The following is a 21,920-nucleotide window of genomic DNA, read 5'->3' on the forward strand; positions in this document are numbered from 1 at the left end:
TTTTCATGGAAATAATACAATACAAAAATTTTAAATACGGTGACCCAGATATGATCTAAAAATCTAAAATAAACTAAATCCTCAATAAGCGGAAATTATTAAAAACGAATAAAAAATAAATAAAAATAAATAAGAAACAAATGGTAATTATTATTATTAGTAATAGCCATGAAAATAATGTCACAAAATACTGGATATTGCCCCAAATTTTTCAAAAATTGAAAAATATAATGTAAATCCTTAACAAGTGAAAATTATTATAAATAAATACAATTTTAATAATAACATTTTAAATACTAGGATTCATTTTATGCAAAATAAATAAAATGAAATAAATGAAATAATAAAATAATTATGTGAATTTTAAGGTGAAATACGACCTGGACATATTTTTAAGAGATTCATCCTGTGATGGATTTTGCAGATCATCTTGTAACTTTGCAAAGAAAATCAGTTTTAAGTCTTGCTAAACTGTATTACAAAACATCTATAACATAACAAATGTTCATGTGCACAGTAAATGTCATCATTTTGAATGCGATTGTTTATTTGACCATTACATGTGTGTATAACCTATGATGGCGCTGTATTAAATAACGAACCGTGTTGTATTGAATAACATTGTGCGCGTGTCAATGATGACATCTGATGTGACGTACACTAACACAATGCACAAACAAACTGAATGTTTTTTGACATTGGGTGGACAGTCTGTCATTCATAAAATATCCCACTGACCAAACAATACTTTGTAAGCATGGATGATTATTGTAGTTTCCTGTCATTATGATGCCATGCACAATGTTTTTACGCTGCTAAAGGCCATTTCAGTGGAAACAGTGCTTACACAATAATTAATGTCAAATCTCACGGAGTCTGTAAACACTATGTTGCCTATACAGTTTGTGGCATATCTCAGGTTGGAGGCCAAATATGTGTGTCCAAGTTAAATAAAACTCAATAAAACTGCCTCGGCTACGTGTTTTAATTTCAGAGTCAGAAATTATCCAAATAAAAAATGACCCCATTTACTCTGCTGGTCTTATAGTGAATATGCATCAGTGCACATTACAGTTACATGACATTATTTTCATTACTATTATTATTACTAAAATATGAAATAATAATAATAACAATTTGTTTATTTTATTATTTAGTTTATTTAGTTAGTTTATTTATAATTACTTTATTTTATTCCATTAGGAAAATTAAATATATATAATTTAATATATATATATATATATATATATAATTTGTGACATCATTTTCATGACTAATTACTATTATTATTATTATTATTATTCAAATATGAATTAATAATAATAATAATAATAATAACAATTACCCTTTGTTTCTTATGCAAACTTTATTAAAATTAATTTTAATTTGGTAAAACTAATAAATAATTAATTTAGCAAAAAGTTTTTTGTGATAATATCCAACAATTTGTGACATTATTTTCATTAACATTATTATTATTATTATTATTGTTGTTATTATTACTAAACTATGAAATAATAATAATAACAATAATAATAATAATAATAGCAATTTGTTTCTTATTTAATTTTTTTTAATAATTTCTGCTTATTAAGGATTTAATTTGGTAAATATTTTAGATTTTTAGATCATATCTGAGTCACATTTCACACAAAATCAAAAGAAAAAAAAAGGAAATTATATTTAGAATATAGCAAAACCATCAGGGTTTTTTTTTTAATTGACATAATTAAAATTAATTGACATAATAACATTGGGGGGGGTTGTTTTTTAATGTATTTGGAAGAAGTTAATTTGGTAAACCTTTCAGATTTTTAGTTATAATGTTCAATTATGTCTGGGTCATATTTTAGCCAAACTCAAAATAAAAAAGCAGGAAATTATATTTTACATTAGGAAAATAAAATCAATATATATATTTTAATTTTGACATTATTTTTTAATTTTGACATTAAAATAATAATAATAATAATAATAATAATAATAAATAGCATATATGAAGTAAAACCATCAGGGTTTTTTGAATTGACATGATTTTTTTGTGTATGGGTTGTTTTTTTAATGTTTATGAAAGAAGTGTCTTCTGCTCACCAAGGCTGCATTTATTTGATCAAAAATACTGTAAAATTGTGAAAGATTTTTATAATTTAAACAGCTGTTTTCTATGTGAATATCTGTTAAAATGTAATTTATTTCTGTGATCAAAGCTACATTTTCAGCATCATTACTCCAGTCTTCAGTGTCACACGATCCATCAGAAATCATTCTAATATGCTGATTTGCTGCTCAAGAAACATTTGTGATTATCATCAGTGTTGAAAACAGTTGTGCTGCCTGCCTCATATTTTTTGGAAACTGATACATTTTGTTTTGTATAATTCTTTAATGAATATAAAGTCCAAAAGAACAGCATTTGAAATAAAAATCACCTTCACAATACAACTAACAGTGATGGAGTTGAGTGTGAGTGTGGCCGATCTGCTGATTCTGATTCACCACCTTCATCACATTTGCTCTTGGTGACCTTTGCCACTTAATAGACGCTCACTAATTATGAGCTAATTCTCCCTGTGGGAGTCAAATGCTCTATCAGCAACAACAAACCTACAATCAACGCCAGTCTGTCACATACGGCCCACATACACGTTAACATTTGAGCCAAACATGCTGCTCTTAACATCTGCTCATGTGTGGTTATGAATGAATATTTCATTTCACTGTTTAAGGCAAGACACTAGAGGTAAAATGATTGTTTTAAAACATTTTTTGTGTTATTCTGCTTCCATAACATGATTTCTATAAGACTAGTGGAAATAAAAAAATCCAAAATACACAATTAAGTGTTTATTTTTTAGTCTGTAGATTTCAAATATGTGACCCTGGACCACAAAACCAGTCATAATGGTCAATTTTTTGAAACTGAGATTTATAGATCATCTGAAAGCCTTCCATTGATGTGTGGTTTGTTACATTAGGACAATAACTGAGATACAACTATTTGAAAATCTGGAATCTGAGGATGTAAAAAAAATCAAAATATTGAGAAAATCACCTTTAAAGTTGTCAAAATGAAGTTCTTAGCAATGCATATTGCTAATCAAAAATTAAGTTTTGATACATTTACGGTAGGAAATTTACAAAATATCTTCATGGAACATGATCTTAATATCCTAATGATTTTTGGCATAAAAGAAAAAACAGTAATTTTGACCCATACAATGTATTTTTGGCTATTGCTAGAAATATACCCGTGCCACTTAAGACTGGTTTTGTGGTCCAGGGTCACATATAATACATTTCTTTTAAAGGTTGTTTTCACAAAATTAGTTCCTCCTCTGCTTTAGTAGCACTTACATGCACCAAATACAGTTTTATTCCTATCTTTTTACTGAAGGTTTTGCTCTTAAACCTTCTTAAAACATGATTTTCTGATTTATGGAGGCATAAGTCCAATTTATGAAAACCATTAAGATACATAACATATCAAGACATATCAAGAATTTTGAACCTGGCTTTATCCAATGTTAAGATTTTCTTCTTGAAACATTTACAGATTAGTGCATATTTACTAGTGCATGTAAGTTTTTGAATAGTAAGATTTTTAATGTTTTTTAAAGAAGTCTCTTCTGCTCACCAAGCCTGCATTTATTTGATTCGAAGTACAGCAAAAACTGTAAAATTTTAATATTTTTACTATTTAAAATAACTGTTTTCTATATGTATATATTTTAAAATGTAATTTATTTCTGTGATTTCAAAGCTGAATTTTTAGCATCATTACTCCAGTCACATGATCCTTCAGAAATCTTTCTAATATTCTGATTTGCTGCTCAAAAAACATTTATTATTATTATTACATTGAAAACAGCTGAGTAGAATTTTTTCAGGTTTCTTTGATGAATAGTAAGTTCAGAAGAACAGCATTTATCTGAAATAGAAATCTTTTATAACATTATAAATGTCTTTATCATCACTTTTGATTGATTTAAAGCATCCTTGCTAAATAAAAAGTATTAATTTCTATAATTTCTCAAAATAAATAAATAAATAAAATTATACTGACTCCAAGCTTTTAAATGGTATAATGTGTAATGTTACAAAAGCTTTTCATTTCAGATAAATTCTAATCTTCTATTCATCAAAGAATCCTGACAAAAAGTGCTGTGTTAAACATTGATAATAATAATGAAAAATGTTTCTTGAGCAGCAAATCAGAATATTAAAATGATTTCTGAAGGATCATGTAACTGGAGTAATGATGCTGAAAATTCAGCTTTGAAATCACAGAAATAAATTACAATTTAAAATATATTCAAATAGAAAACAGTTATTTTAAATAGTAAAAATATTTCACAATTTTAGTGTTTTTGTTGTACTTTGGATCAAAAAAAATGCAGGCTTGGTGAGCAGAAAAGACATTAAAAACATTAAAAATCAAACTGTCAAAAAACTTTTGACTGGTAGTGTAGATAAACGTCATAAAACTTACAAAACAAAATTGTCATTGTACTGCAGTTAATCAACTGTGGAAAGTACACTGATATCTGTTAGCTGAAGGAGGAATCCACTTCCAGAACAGCAATTCTCAAATAATGTACTCACCCCCTTGTCATCCAAGATGTTCATGTCTTTCTGTCTTCAGTCGTGAAGAAATTATGGTTTTTGAGGAAAACATTTCAGGATTTTTCTTCATATAATGGACTGATATGGTGCCCCGACTTTGAACTTCCAAAATGTAGTTTAAATGCAGCTTCAAAAGGCCCTAAATGATCCCAGCCGAGAACTGGGATCTGGGATGTGTGTTCACGTACCATTGAATCAGGTCGAAAGGTCACACCGAATGTAGGCGGAACTACAGACCCAGTGTTTACAAAGCAAATATGCAAAGACTAAGAAAGTGCAAGTAAGTCAAACGTTGTTTACAAACAAAAAGGTACAACGATTCTGAAGTTGTAGAAGAAAATAAGAGTTTTTCGTCATACTCAACCATTTTTAGCCGGAGTACACAGACGATGAACTCAGACGTGATTCATAGTAGTGATGGGAAGTTCGGATCATTTTACCGACTCTGACCTTTAAGTCTCGTTCAGCAAAATGAATGAATCTTTTTTCGAGTCATTTCATTCATTTTAGCAAAATCAGCATCACGTGACAGCCCCATAAGATGAACGAACGACTCGAAAAACCTGAAGACTCAGAACAGGTGAACTAATTCCAGTACAGAACCTAACAGGATGTTGCGCATGCGCGACTGAACGAATCACTCTCCGAGACGACTCATTCTTCCCGAGTCACATTAAAGATTCGTTCAAGAACGACCCATGGACGCGCATCCGAGAGCCTGTGTTATGCAAGCTTTTGTGCTTAAAACGCATACAAATTTTTATTTTTTGAAAACAATGAGTGATCGTTTCGCTAGATAAGACCCTTCATCCTCGGCTGGGATCGTTTAGAGCCTTTGAAGCTGCATTTAAACTACATTTTGGAAGTTCAAAATTGGGGCATCAATGAAGTCCATTATATGAAGAAAAATCCTGAAATGTTTTCCTCAAAAAGCATAATTTCTTCACGACTGAAGACAGAAAGACATGAACATCTTGGATGACAAGGGGGTCAGTAAATTATTTGTAAATTGTTGTTCTGGAAGTGGACTTCTCCTTTAATTTTTAACCTTATTCAACAGTAGTGTCTTGTTTTATGAAAAATACATACAGTAAGAGTGATTTTGGTCATTTTTTATTTGTTTACAATGTTTTTCAGTGGTCTGTAATTATTCGCAGGCTCAGACTTTGGCACTGGGATCATATTTGTGTTTGATTTTTGCGTGCGGTCTGGCTCTGATTGGTGCGTAGAGCTTGAGTGATGCAGTACTCACTGTCCTGACCCACATCGGTCAGCCGGATGTCACACTCCACCAGACTGCTGTTATGGGACATCCCTTCCTCCAGAACCTTACCGCCGTCCTGCAGGAGACACACAGGAGATGTGACGTCTCGTTTGGATTACACTGCTGTGTTTTACACAAATTAAAGAAATATCTGTGTGAGATGCTCATTAAAGAAGACCTAGGGTCGATTTATTTAATTCAAGGCTTCGTATTTTAAACCAAACCCAACATGAAATGACTTTGCAACCCATTTTACTTCTGTATTGTGACGTATTTCCAGTTAAACATATTTGATGTGAAAATTAGAAGGCAAGACTTGATTTTGTCTATACTACATAAGCATGAAAGTTAAAAAAAGACAACATTTCAGCACAAGAAGTATAAAACAGTGCAGAACTACACTACCATTCAAAAGATTTTTAATGTTTTTTAAAGAATTCTCTTCTGCTCACCAAGCCTACATTTATTTGATCTAACATACAGTAAAAGCAGTAATATTGTGAAATATTTTTATTATTTAAAATAACTGCTTTCTAATTGAATATATTTTAAAATAAAATTTATTTCTGTGATCAAAGCTGAATTTTCAGCATCATTACTCCTGTGTCACATGATCCTTCATAAATCATTCTAATATGCTGATTTGCTACTCAAACATTTTTTATTATTGTTATTTTCAATATTTTTAAAAGTTGAGTACAGTTGAGAAATTATAGAAATTAATAATTTTATTTAGGGAGGATGCTTTAGATTGGTCAAAAGTGATGATAAAGATATTTATAATGTTACAAAATATTTCTATTTTACATAAATGTTGTTCTTCTGAACTTTCTATTCATCAAAGAAACCTGAAAAATTCTACTCAGCTGTTTTCAATATAATTATAATGATAAATCTTTTCTGAGCAGCAAATGAGAATATTAGAATAATATGAAGGATCATGTGACTGCAGTAATGATGCTAAAAATTCAGCTTTGAAATCACAGGAATAAATTACATTTTAAAATATATTTAAATAGAAAGAAGTTATTTTAAATAGTAAAAATATTTCAGAATTTTACAGTTTTTCCTGTAATTTAGGTCAAATAAATGCAGGCCTGGTGAGCAAAAGAAACTTCTTTCAAAAAAATTTTGACTGGTAGTGTGTGTCAATTTATTAAGACCTAATAAGTCTCTTCTGCCCATCGAGGCTGCATTTGTTTGATCAAAAATTGTGAAATATTTTTAGAATTTAGAAAAGAATTTTCTATGTGAATATATTTTAAAACGTAATTTATTCCTGTGATGAAATCTGAATTTTCAGCATCATTATTCCAGTCTTCAGTGTCACATGATCCGTCAAAAATTATAATCATATTCTAATATGCTGATTTGCTGCTCAAGAAACATTTCTGATTATTTTCAGTATTGAAAACAGTTTTTTTCTGCTTCATATTTTCATGGAAACTGTGATACATTTTATTTTTCAAGATTCTTTGATTAACAAAGTTCAAAAGAACAGCATTTATGTGAAGTAATCTTTTGTAACATATAAATGTCTTTAAAGTCACTTTCGAGCAATTTAATGTTTCCTTGCTGAATAGAAATATTAAATGTGTTTCACAAAAATCTCACTGACTGCAAACTTTTGAACAGTAGCGTATAATTTTCACCTTGTGTGTGTTAAAATGGGTAAATAAAACCAGAAACATAGAAATACAGTCGAATTTTCATGTTACTAAAACTTTTGTTTTTAATGTATTTATGCCATCTTTAAATAGACTAACATAACAGACTTGTGACTTAGTATCAGTTTTTATGGTTAGTGCCAAATCTCTCTACAGTAAATGGCATCGCACCAACACAAGGTCGAAGTGCTCGAATGACAAGGCATATCACATTTTGCAGCGCGGCTGCACTGAGATGCTTTCAGCGCCAGAGCTCTTCCCTGAATGAGAGCCGATTGTCTGAAATATGATTTGCCTTGAAACGGAAATGGGAGGAGCGGATAAATGCAGGAAGCATTTGGACCATCCGTCCCAGGAGGAAGGTAATCCCCATCCCACACGTCTGTTGGCGCACATCTATCCTACAGACATGAATTATTGAACGTGAACGACAGGGCAGCATCATTTTATATTCATCTCCTTACAGACAATTAAGTGCTTTAAAAAGTCATTTGTTTTTGATTGCAGTCATGCTTAACAGGAATAGTAAAAATAGAGAATGTAAATTTTATAGTATGAGACTATAGTGTTGGTTGCCAGATTGTAATTAATGCTGTTTCTAAAGTGTTTTTCTTTTCACTTGCCACTACATGGGATTGATTTCTGCCAATTTTAACATCCAAAAGATGACATTTACAAGTCTAAATACATTTTCATACTTTTTATATTTAGTATTTTTGTACCATTTTCCAGTAAAAATATCTAAACAGTCTTAAATCAAAATTCATTTCCTTCAAATGCAAAATTGTTTTGGTTTCTGAGAAAAAACAATCAAGGGAAAAATACAAGGGAATTTTTTTTAATTGATACAAAGGGAAAACATGTTTATTTTTCCTATACCCCATTGGTAGATATTTTTCACATTTTTAGCATTAACCTCACCTAATTTTTATTTTTTATAACAGAAAACAAGACTTAATATCTCATGTTATTTTGCATCTCAGGTAAAAGATAAAAAATAAATAAATAAATAAATAATAAAACACAAATAAAGTGAAGGTGAAGCTAAAAAAAAAAGAGAAAAAAAATTATTTATTTATTTATTTTTAGAAAACAAGACTTACTTTCTTATGTGATTTTGAATTTCAGGTGGAAAAAAAAACTGAATAATAATAATAATTACAATAAATAAAAACAATAAAATTAAGGGAAAACAAGTTTATTTTTCCTACCTCATTGGCAGATATTTTCTTATTTTTAACATAAAGTTTACTTAATTTCACTTTTTTTTCCAGAAAATACTTAATATCATATTATTTTGCAACTCAGATAAAATAAAGTCTTGTTTTCTTAAAAAATAATTAAAATTAAGTGTAGCTTATGCTTAAAAATACGAAAAAGGTCTATCAATGGGTAAAAAAAAAAGTTTATTTCCCTTAAACTAACTTTGTTAGATATTTTTTGTTGTTTTAATTTTGTTTTACCTTAATTTTTGCTTATTTGTGTTTAATATTCATCAATTTATTTAATAAATATTTAGTTATTTTATATTTATATAACAACAATTGAAATGTTGTCTCTTTTACTTTTATCCACGTACCAAAACCAAGATGAGAAAAAAGTAGAAGAAAATGTGTTTGAAATATCATATTCTGATGTCTACTCACAACTCCCAGTCTGTTGTTGGACAGGTTCAGGTTCTTGAGGGTACAGTTCTCCACGAGGGCCTGAGACAGTGCCACGGCTGTGGGTTCGGTCATGTTATTTCCCCCCAAGTGAAGGTTTGCCAAGGTGTTGTTCTTCACCAGAGCCTGAGCCAGAGCTTGACCCCCTTCATCCCCGATGCGGTTGAGCCTCAGGTTGAGGGACATCAGGGTGGTGTTTTTGGACAGAGCGTGAGCCAGTGCCTGAGCTCCTGGACCTCTGATCTGATTGTTGCAGACGACCAGACTCTTCAGCTGACTGCGGTTCAGGAGTTTTGCAATGGCTCGGGCTCCACGGTCACCAATGTGATTATGTGAAAAGTTGAGCTCCTGTAGGGACGGGTGATCCAGCAGTTGGCTCACGAGCACGCAGCACTTCTCATCATCCACCTTACTGCGATGGATCCTGAAGACCTGGTGCGACAAAATGGGAATTTAACAACCAACTGTCAACATGCACCAATGCTCTGAAAAATTGCTATTGTTAACTAAATCTAAAAGTAAAAAAATAAAAATCTTTTTTGCTAATTGAAATTGATCTTAAGTAAACTAAAATATAAATATTAGATGTAAAACTCGAAAAAACGTAATAACTTTAAGATGAAACACTCTCCCAAAAGTACTGCATTCCCCCAAGAAACTTTATGTTCTCTCACGAAAACATTTCACTTCCCCTAGAAACTTTACGGTCTGTCACAAAAGTACTGCATTCCCCCAAGAAACTTTATGCTCTCTCCCAAAAAAATCTTGCATTCCCCCAAGAAACTTTATGCTCTCTCACAAAAGTATTGCATTCCCCCAAAAAACTTTACGCTCTCTCACAAAAGTATTGCATTCCTCCAAGAAACTTTACACTCTTACACAAAAAAAATTGCATTCCCCCAAGAAACTTTACGCTCTCTCACAAAAGTATTGCATTCCCCCAAAAAACTTTACGCTCTCTCACAAAAGTATTGCATTCCCCTCAAAAAGAAATTCCCCCAAAACTTTACGCTCTCAAAAGTCATTCCCCCAAAAACTTTAAAAAAACTGCATTCCCCCAACAAACTTTACGCTCTCTCACAAAAGTATTGCATTCCCCCAAGAAACTTTAAGTTCTCTCATGAAAACATTGCGTTTCCCCAAGAAACTTTATGCTCTCTCACAAAACTATTGCATTCCCCCAAGAAACTTTACGTTCTCCCATAAAAACATTGCGTTTCCCCAAAAAACTTTACGCTCTCTCACAAAAGTATTGCGTTTCCCTAAGAAACATTACATTCTCTCACAAAAGTGTTGCATTCCCCCAAGAAACTTTAAGTTCTCCCACAAAAAACATTGCGTTCCCCCAAGAAACTTTATGCTCTCTCATGAAAGTATTGCATTCCCCCAATAAATTTTACATTCTCATGAAAACATTGCATTTCCCCAAGAACCTTTACGTTCTCTGACAAAAACATTGTTTCGCCAAGAAACTTTACGCTTTCTCACAAAAGTGTTGGATTCCCCCAAGAAACTATAAGTTCTCTCACCAAAACTTTGCGTTTCCCCAAAAAACTTTATGCTCTCTCATGAAAGTATTGCATTCCCCCAAGAAATTTTACATTCTCTCATGAAAACATTGCATTCCCCCATGAAACAAAAGTATTGCATTTCTGAGAAACTTTACGTTCTCTCATGAAAGTATTGCGTTTCCCCAAGAAACTTACTGCTTTATCACAAAAGTATTGTGTTCCTCAAGAAACTTTACGCACTCTCATCAAAAAATTGTGTTCCCCAAAGAAACTTTACACTCCCTCACACAAGTATTGCATTACCACAAAAAAACTTTATATTCTCTCTCATAAAAGTATTGCATTCACCCAAGAAACTTTACGCTCTCTTGCGAAAGTATTGTATTCCCCTGAGGAACTTTACACTCCCTTGCAAAAGTATTGCATTCCCCTAAGTACATTTACGCTTTCTTGCAAAAGTACTGCATTATATAAAAGTATAAATGTATTGCAATAACTGAACCTGTAAAGTCTTGCAGGAATTTAGGGCTTTTGCAAGGGATTCGCAGTCTCTGAAGGTGAACTCAAACAAATTCCACTCAAAGTTCATGCCGCATCCTTTCACTCCATACACCACACTGAGCTCTTCCAGGTTCGGCAGTTTGTCGAGCAGAATACGAAAATCAAAGTGATCCATGGAGGGTCCTTCACTGCCCGTATCGCTGGCACAATCTGAACGGTCGTCCTCGTCAAACTTGGGCGACTCTTTGATGGGTGGCAGCAGCTGAGAGACTTTCAGTCGCTTTACGAAGTTTCGACACAGTGGCACCACATCCAGGACTGTCTTGGTGTCTGTTGAATCTGGGATGAAGAATTCAATGATGTTCTCTAGGTGACGCTCGAAGAACATGCGTTTCCAGCTGTTGTTGTATGTGGAGACGTCACAGACAGCCCAGCGACTTTCACAGCAGCGTTTCCAGTAGCTCTCATCACTGATGAGGTTTGCAGTGACTGTCAAGGGAAGAGACGTTGGTAGGCGCTGGAGGACATAGGCTTTATAGTTGGGCGCAAGTTTATCCAGAATAGGGTTCCCTGCAAAATAGTACAGGCTTTAATACAGGTTTCATGTAAACTGAGAACATCTTTTCATTAAAGCAAGAAATTACAGGCAAAAACATTGTTTTGTTTTTTTTCATAAACTGGTCATCAGATTTTGGGCTATTGGGCTTTTTAAAACATGCGGTTTCAGACCAGTTACAGTTTTATTTCTATCTATATTCTTAATGTTTTCACTGAGGGGTTTCATACATCTTTCTCCTCATTTTAATATTGAACTTTCTCTATTTGCATCTGTAGATTGAGTTTTTTCTCCACTTCAGCAGCACTTACATGCACTAAATTTTTGAGTTTTATTCCCATCTATATTCTGAATGTTTTTATAGAGGGGTTTGTTCGTACTATATATAATTTACAAGATTTTATTATTGCACTTTATATACTTGCACCTGTAGATTTCAATTACAATACAGGTCATTTTCCAAAATGGGTTTTTCTCCTTTTCAGCAGCACTTACATGCAACAAATTTTACAGTTTTATTCCCATCTATATTCTAAATGTTTGTACAGAGGGGTTTGTTCGTACTGTATGTCATTTAGAAGACTTTATTATTGTACTTTATATATTTGCAACTGTAGATTTTAATTACAATACAGGCCATTTTCCAAAATGAGTTTTTTCTCCACTTCAGCAGCACTTACATGCACCAAATTTTACAGTTTTATTGCCATCTATATCTTGAATGCTTTTACAGAGGGGTTTGTTTGTACTGTATGTCATTTACAAGATTTTATTATTGCACTTTGTAAATTTGCACCTGTAGATTTTAATTACAATACAGGTCATTTTCCAAAATGAGTTTTTTCTCCACTTCAGCAGCACTTACATGCACCAAATTTTACAGTTTAATTTCTATCTATGTTCTGAAGGTTTTCACAGAAGGGTTTGTTCATATATCGTTCACCTGATTTTATTACACTTTATCTGTTTGCTTCTGTAGATTTCAATTTCAATTCAAATCTATAAAGGCATTTTTCTCAATATGAGTTTTTCTCCACTTAGGCAGCACTTACATGCACCAGATTTGACAGTTTAAGTCCTGTCTATATTCTGAAGGTTTTTACAGAAGGTGTTTGTTCATATATCATTTGCCTGTTTTTTTTTTTTTTTTTTTTTACACTTTATTTATTTGCTTCTGTAGATTTTAATTACAATACATATCTTTAAAGGCCTTTTTCTCAAAATTATTTTTTCCTCCACTTAAACAGCACTTACATGCACCAAATTTTACAGTTTTATTCCTTCTTATACTCTGAAGGTTTTTAAGCAAGCCATTTGCAAAAGTTTGCTATTGCTCTTTATCTATTTGCGTCTGTAAATTTCATTTATAATACATATATTTCAAAGGCCGTTTTTTTTCTCCACTTCAGCAGCACGTAAATGCACCAAATTTTATAGTTGCATTTATATTGATATTCTGAAGGTTTTTACTGAGGGGTTTGTTCATATCATTCACCTGGTTTTATTATTGCACTTTATCTATTTGTGTCTGCAGATTTCAATAAAGACAGTTTTCATAAAAAGAAATTTTCCACTTTAGCAGCACATGCACCCTCTAGATTGTACAGATTTATTGCTATCTACACTCTGAAGGTTTTTATGGATTTTTTTCATACTGCATGTCATTTGCAAAAATATTATTGCACTTTATTTATTTGCGCCTGTATATTTCACTTATAATACATTAATTTTTAAGACCGTTTTTTTTTTTTTCTCCATTTTAGCAGCACTTGCACCAAATTTTCCATTGCAATTTTTTAATTGCAAATTTTACAGTTTTGCTATTTACACTCTGAAGATATTTATAGAGATTTGTTAATATGCTTGCCTGATATAATATATTAATCCTAAAACATGGTGACATTTTATTTTCTTCTGATTTATGCACACTAAAATCAGACATCTAAAATCCCCTCTGTAAAAACCTTATACTCTAATATGTCAACAAAACGAAATGAGAATTTTTAACCTGAAAGATGTCTGTTGTGTGCAAATAAGTGCATATTTAATTTGATAAAGCCTCAGCTGCATATTTAGACATTACATTTTAGAAAACTTATAATACAAAAACTTTCTGCAATTCTTAGTGTAATCAATCAACTAGGGAAGTATTCTGATATCCATTAGTAATTTTTTTTACCCTATTCATCTGCGCAGACTTGCATAAATAACATCTATAAACATAATTTCAATATATAAAGCTTAATGCCTATAGTGTTTATGAATATAAACTATCTGAGAGACATAAATTACATTGTTTACCTTCAAAGTGTTTTATAATATGTTGCAGGCAGAGTGTTGTTAGCAGAGGAACCAGCTCCAGCGACCATTCAGGATCCTCCGCGATGATGCTGCGCATTTTCCGCACGTCAGCGGCGGCGTTTACCGGCCTCATGCTCCCGGTTCTCCGTGAAGACTGACTCCGAGACATACTGCTAAAACTGGCAGAAAACAAGAATCAGGAATAATAAATACAACTCATTAACGCTGCAGGAGGTCAACAACTTTTCTTGACGGACGTAATTGTGTATTTCCAACATATTTAAAGTTTAAATAATAAAAACACACTAAACTCAGTGATTAGTTAGATCGATTCAAAATATTGGATACTCACTTTCAGTTCCTCCATAAAGTTTGTTGTTGTCATAGTAACAGAGACGTCACTCGCTGCTGATCACGCGCCTATACTGTAAGCTGTATGTGTGAAACAGCCTCACCCGTGATTAAAATAAACCGTAAATCACACCATCACACTATGTAAATGCACGTAAGGCAGAAGGAAGAATGAAGAACGGAAACGTGTATGTATAAGACAAAGGGAAAACTAAGGTAAAATTTTGGGATACGTATTAATTTTACCACAAAATATAGTATAAAATAGAAAATATTTCGTATTTTGACGTGAAATAAATAAAATAATACATATTTTGTATAAAATATAATTTATGCAACAAATGAGACTTCACAGATTGTGCAACGCTATGTTAATTTCTGCATACACACGCAGTAAATAACATTTCATATGTGTTTCAGTTCACACAAGCCCAGGAATTCACTTCAGACACATGCAAATCACTGTGAATGAAGGCTTCACCTCAGAACCAGCTGAGGATTTCCCTTGTGTAATGCTTATCTGGGGCAGGTTATGCAAATCTAAATATTTATTTGTCAAAAATATATATATTTACTTGAATGTAAACTGTGGAAGGGCACGATTGCATACATGGGAAAAACAATTACTTTTATGACAATGCATTGCATTATTAAAGAAGTGATTTATTGCAAAATATTGTGCATGGGAACATCACATTTGAGAGATGTTTCACACACCTGAAAATGAGGTCAAACTTCAATGCATCATCGTATGGTGAATCTAACCACAGCACCTGCACATGAGGACACAGGCAGCGTGGGAAACACATCCTCTCAATGCATATCTTATGAAAGTGAAAACTGATAATAATAAAAATTGTTGAATTGACTTCAGTTGATAAAGAAACGGACTGTATAAATGATTGCAAAAGTTATTGCAATCATTCAACAAATTTGCCTAAAGTGAATCTCTTGGCATTTCTGGGCCTCACAGCCCAAAAAAATGTCAAGAATAAGTAAATAAATAAAACCTTTTTTATTTAATTAATTAATTGTATTTATTTGAGAACTGGGGGGGGGGGGGATAGCTATCAAAAACTTTAATAACTGCCATAAAAGTAATGTCACAAACCATTACGAAAATGCTATTTCTGAATGTTTTTTGGAAAGTTAAAACATCCAGTTTTTTAAATGTTTTGAAAATTCCATTTGAAGATTCCATTTTATCATTTCAGGAATGTTACTTTTAACTTTTCTCCTAACATTCTGAAACAAGCAGTAACATTCAAAAACATTCCATGAACTTTGTATAAAGAATGTTTTTGTGGTAACAAGACCAGATAATGATCTCTTAACATTATTGGAAGAACATATGTTCATAATTCACATTCTGAGAACGTTCCCTGTTAGCTGTGAGAGTTATGCACTATGTGATCTGAGGCGTACAAGTCATCTTAAGCCTGTCTAGACAAACAAATGCATAATCAGCGTTAGCTTCCAAACACTCATTATTCTCACGCCAACCTCAGCATGAACAACTAGACACAGCCTGAAGTGACTCCAGACCTCAGCAGCAGTTTTGAGACATGCTGCAGGACGCCAAGAGTGTTTGACTGACACCCCAAAACTGCTGAGATTTCAGGCCTCTTCAATACTCGTCCATTTTGCCCCAAAAGCTAATGTCACGCTTCATCAGACACCTTGTTTTGAGAGCGTCGGCAGCCGGAGAAATGCGTCAGCCTTTTTAAATCACACAAATAAAGCCAAGACAGGTCCATATTTAAGATTAGTGTTACAAAAACACACATACCCTTGTGTATAACCCAAGCAACCACACAAAATTTACAAGCATGGTTGCAAATTCACATAAAAATCTAATTAAACTGCAACAAAATGTAATTTTAAATAACCACTGACACAGCAAAAACTGTAATTGCAAAGATACGAATGCCTGCTTCTGCCATGGGATTATTATATATTTTTTTTTATGTAATTGCAACAATTTGGACTGTTTTGCCTTGACAACTCTGACTTTTTTCCAGTTTAGAAATGTGAGATATAAAGTCAGAATTTTGAGATATGAATTTGCATTTCTAAGAAAAGATCTTATTGTGAGATATAAACTTGCAGTTGTGAGAAACAAAGCCAGAATGGCAAGACAAACACAACAGTCAACTGCAGGATATAAGCTTGGAATCACATTCAAACTCAAAACTGCAAGATATAAATTTTAAATTTTACTAAAAGTAATTATTGTGAGATATGAACTCAGAATTGTGAGATAAACTCATATTGGTGAGTAATAAATTAGCCATTTTAATAAAACTTTACTCAAACAATTTCAAATATGGTGAATTAAGCTACAAACTCGATCATAATGCACAATGTTTTCATCTAACATGTATTTTGAGGTGCAGCTCGTCATATTAATGGACTGGAGTGCTAGTTACATCAAACCGGTTACCTTATATCTTCGTAGATTTGTGTTGGATGTTATATTTGGGATGGAATAGGCCTATTTTATTTGTAATCTAATTTTATTGAACTTATTTTAGTTAATGTCATAAAACTAGCGAGCTAATCCAGTAGTACTGACAGTGTTGTATAAACATGGCAGAAGACGCGAAAAGTGGAGGAACAGACAAACCGATTCAATTGAGTCATTTACGCTGAAACCGCTCCGATCGATTCAAACTCGTCACTATGATCATTCAGTTCAAGCGATTCACTATTCAATTCAATTCAATTCAAATTTATTTGTATAGCGCTTTTCACGATACATATCGTTGCAAAGCAGCTTTACACCAAATTGACATTTTTACAATATATGTAGTAGTAGCTTGATGCACATATGGCAGAGATGTGTGGTAAAGATCAATTAATGACGTAATCAAACAGACAAAGAACACTATAAATTAGTAGCAGAATTCAGAGTGCTGTAAACTAGAAAAACAGATCAAAAGAGCCATTTATTTGTAAATTTCGACATCGCTTGTGATGATAGTAGTGTAAGTGAAGTAGCGATGGGTGAAACGAAGCTTTTCGAAACCCTGAATCAGTTAAACCATCGCAAAATGATTCACTGTTTCGAAGCGCTCCAATTGGATCGCGAATCATTTGATTCAGATCGGGACTTCGAAGCACGTATCGCAAATCATTTAATTTAGATCGGAAAGGGGTTCGTGAATCTTTTGATTCAGATCAGAACGTCGGAGCGGTTCACGAATCATTTCACGAACTGAATAATTCGCGATCGGGCCTACGGATCGAAGATCAGTTGATTTAGATCGAAACGGTTCGCGAATCTTTTGATTCATATCTGGATGCCGGTCCGGGTTCGCGAATCATTTGTTTCAGATCGGGACTTCGAAACGCTTATTTGATTTAGGTCGGAACTGCGGAGTGGGTTCGCGAATCTTTCGATTCGGATCGAAACGTCGGAGCGAGTCGCGAATCATTTCTCGAATCGAATGATCCGCGAACCTCTCTCTGAAGTTCTGATCTGAAATTATGGTTCGCGAATCATTTGATTTAGATCGGAATTATTTGACTCAGCTCGGGATTTCAGAGGGCGGATTGCGAATCATTTGATTCAGATTTAGACTTCGGTGTGGGTTCGCGAATCATTTGATTCAGATCGGGACTTAAAGAGCTTATTTGATTTAGGTCGGAACTTCGGAGCGGGTTCGCGAATCTTTCTATTCAGATCGGAACTTCGGAGCGAGTCGCAAATCATTTCTCGAATCGAATGATCCGCGAACCTCTCTCTGAAGTTCTGATCTGAAATTATGGTTTGCGAATCATTTGATTTACATCAGAATTATTTGACTCAGATCGGGATTTCAGAGGGCGGTTCGCGAATCATTTGATTTGGATCGGGACTTAAAGAGCTTATTTGATTTAGTTCGGAACTTCGGAGCGAGTCACGAATCATTTCTCGAATCGAATGATCCGCGAACCTCTCTATGAAGTTCTGATCTGAAATTATGGTTCGCAAATCATTTGATTCATATCTGGACTTTGATGTGGGTTCGCGAATCATTTGATTCAGATCTGGACTTACAGAGCTTATTTGATTTAGGTCGGAACTTCGGTGCGGGTTCGCGAATCTTTCGATTCGGATCGGAACTGCGGAGCGAGTCGCGAATCATTTCGCGAATCATTAGATTTAGATCGGAATTATTTGACTCAGATCGGGATTTCAGATGGCAGATCGCGAATCATTTGATTCAGATCTGGACTTCGGTGTGGCTTTGCGAATCATTTGATTCAGATCGGGACTTAAAGAGCTTTGATTTAGGTCGGAACTTCGGAGCGGGTTCGCGAATCTTTCAATTCGGATCGGAACTTTGGAGCGTGTCGCGAATCATTTCTCGAATCGAATGATCCGTGAACCTCTCTCTGAAGTTCTGATCTGAAATTATGGTTCGCAAATCATTAGATTTAGATCTGGACTTCGGTGTGGGTTCGCAAATCATTTGATTCAGATCGGGACTTACAGAGCTTATTTGATTTAGGTCAGAACTTCGGAGCGGGTTTGCAAATCTTTCGATTCGGATCGAAACGTCGGAGCGAGTCGCGAATCATTTCTCGAATCGAATGATCCGCGAACCTCTCTCTGAAGTTCTGATCTGAAATTATGGTTCGCGAATCATTTGATTTAGATCGGAATTATTTGACTCAGCTCGGGATTTCAGAGGGCGGATTGCGAATCATTTGATTCAGATTTAGACTTCGGTGTGGGTTCGCGAATCATTTGATTCAGATCGGGACTTAAAGAGCTTATTTGATTTAGGTCGGAACTTCGGAGCGGGTTCGCGAATCTTTCTATTCAGATCGGAACTTCAGAGCGAGTCGCGAATCATTTCTCGAATCGAATGATCCGCGAACCTCTCTCTGAAGTTCTTTATCTGAAATTATGGTTTGCGAATCATTTGATTTACATCAGAATTATTTGACTCAGATCGGGATTTCAGAGGGCGGTTCGCGAATCATTTGATTTGGATCGGGACTTAAAGAGCTTATTTGATTTAGTTCGGAACTTCGGAGCGAGTCACGAATCATTTCGCGAATCATTAGATTTAGATCGGAATTATTTGACTCAGATCAGGATTTCAGATGGCAGATTGCGAATCATTTGATTCAGATCTGGACTTCAGTGTGGGTTCGCAATCATTTGATTCAGACGGGGACTTAAAGAGCTTATTTGATTTAATTCGGAACTTCAGAGCGAGTTCGCAAATCTTTTGATTCGGATCGGAAGTCATTTCTACACACTGTTTTTTTTTTCACCTTGAAAGTACATAGAATAAATATAAAGATGCAGTTTTCGCTGCTTTAGGATTAACAGAACTTTGGATACTTTCAATATACTTGTCTAGATCAACTTAAGAGTGGTTTAGAGGCAGGTTTTTGTATGTGAAATTTAGCCAGCAGGAAACACATTTATTAAGTTATATTTTCCTATAGGCATATTAAAAAAACTTTCTCTGTGTGGGTACACTGGCAAAACAAGTGGATAAATCTTTCTCAGAAGAGTGGCAAAAACAGCAACTCACATCACTGTCTGACATATATTAGAATTAAATCCATAAGCTTTTTGTGAAATTTGGCGCAAATCATTCATTTGTTGTTAGAGCTCTAGTCTAATTTTGAGAAACCCATGACAGAAAGGGGCTTTCATATTTCAGGGTCATGAGGTCATGACCTCAACATTACAACATCAGACAGAGTCAACTGCTTCTCATGGTTTGATCATTTCATTAAATCTTCCTAGAAAGAGATCAAGCCACTCGCAGTGCGGCACTGAACCTCCAATCCAACAAGACAAGCGAGAAAGAGAAAGACAGAGCTGCAGGCGAAAGCGTTGCTGCCATGCTCTTCTTTACGACACATAAATGATGAGAACGCATGAGCCGCAGACCACGTGCAGCCCGAGGCAGCCCGTCACTGTCGTGCCAATGTAATCCCACCTGACAAGACCCACGTTTTCCCATACCGCTGCGCTAATAGACTGGAATGACACAGGAGAGCCGCAGACGTTGGCGGTGAAGTGCGCTCTCCATGAGGCCCAGCTGGGTGACTCACAGCGCTGGCGTTCGACAGCTGCTTCAAACTCATGGATCACGAGACTCTTGTGCAGTTCGGTCCGATTCTGGGCTTCCAGGACAGACAAACAATGGTTAAACTGGAAAACCAATACAACATGCAAGAGATTAGCTCAGATTGTCTAGATTTTTTGGTGTTTGCTAATGGAAAAATAGCTGATGCAATGACCAGGTGTTGCAAAAATGGCATAAAATGGTGCATCTTCTAACCCAATACTTTTTTTTTCACCAAAAATGTTTAACACTTAAAAGTAAAGGGTTTATTCAAATCTCTAACCTTAAGTATGAGCTATATAATGATGCTTGACAAATAGTGAGGTCAACTTGATTATTTTTAAGGCAAGACACAATAGGCAAAATCATTGTTTTTTTTTTTTTTTTTTAATGCACTGGTCAACTTTACTTGCTTCTTTCAGACTAGTGGAAAGTAAACATCCAAAATAAGTCTCTTATTCTTTTCGAAAAAAATATGTTTTGTTCCTATTAATAGCACTTGTATGCATCAACTTTTAGTTTTATTCCTATCTGTAATTTGAAGGTTTTAACAGAGGAATTTGTATATGATTTATATAACATTTTATTATTAAAACATCGTGAAAATGTTTTTTATTTCTAGCTGTTGATAGTATTTTCTGAGAAACAAAAAGAGAAATCAAAAATCCCCTCTGTAAAAACCGTTAACACTAATGTTCCTGAAATGAAACCTGCCTTTATGCAATGTTCAGATTTCTGTTCTTGAAATATATGCAAATTCGTGCATATTTTAAAAAACTTCAGAAAACTTAAAATAGAACACAACTACTAATGATTAGTAATTTTGGGATTATTTTGCTACAAGTTACCGGCATTACAAGTAACACGAGTTGTGTAAACAGATCACTTTTTTCAAGTAGCTAGTAAAGTAACATTACTTTTTAGAAAAACTAATGTAACATTACTTTCCATAAAAAGTATCACAATTAGTTTTTTTACTTTTTTTTTTAGGGAGTAACGCAACATTGTACTGCATTACTTCTTAAAGTAACTTTCCCCAACACTGGTTATAAGCTTTTTCTTTTTTTAGCCTATTCAATTGTTTTGCTTTAAAGGAGAAGACCATGTCCAAAACAAAGATTCACATATAATGTACTCAGCCCCTTGTCATCCAAGATGTTCATGTCTTTCTTCCTTCAGTCGTAAAGGAATTATGTTTTTTGAGGAAAACATTTCAGCATTTTTCTCCGTATAATGGACTGATATGGTGCCCTGATTTTGAACTTGCAAAATGCAGTTTAAATGTGGCTTCAAATGATCACAAATGCGGTTGTAAACTATCCCAGCCGAGGAAGAAGGGTCTGGCGAAACGATCGATTATTTTCAATTTATATACTTTTTAATCTCAAACGCTCGTCTTGTT

The 21,920-nt window shown here is 33.9% G+C and overlaps 1 protein-coding gene across 2 annotated transcripts; it reads right to left on the minus strand.

Moving 5' to 3' along the window:
- Positions 1–5,677: 5,677 nt before the first annotated feature.
- On the minus strand, positions 5,678–14,519 carry tcte1 (t-complex-associated-testis-expressed 1). 2 transcript variants are annotated; one of them, XM_051139293.1, is made up of 5 exons: positions 14,440–14,519; positions 14,088–14,266; positions 11,232–11,800; positions 9,201–9,650; positions 5,678–5,963 (listed from the first exon to the last, which is right to left on the minus strand). In XM_051139293.1, exons 2-5 carry the CDS (start codon positions 14,254–14,256, stop codon positions 5,802–5,804), a joined length of 1,350 nt encoding a protein of 449 aa, XP_050995250.1. In that variant the 5' UTR covers positions 14,257–14,266; positions 14,440–14,519; the 3' UTR covers positions 5,678–5,801. The 2 variants fall into 2 exon arrangements, with proteins under 2 accessions (XP_050995250.1, XP_050995249.1); XM_051139292.1 differs by lacking the exon at positions 14,440–14,519 and having other exon boundaries at positions 14,088–14,281.
- Between the last annotated feature and the right edge of the window lie 7,401 nt (positions 14,520–21,920).

The sequence above is a fragment of the Labeo rohita genome, chromosome 20, assembly GCF_022985175.1.
Source record: "Labeo rohita strain BAU-BD-2019 chromosome 20, IGBB_LRoh.1.0, whole genome shotgun sequence".
Taxonomy (NCBI): Eukaryota; Metazoa; Chordata; class Actinopteri; order Cypriniformes; family Cyprinidae; genus Labeo; species Labeo rohita.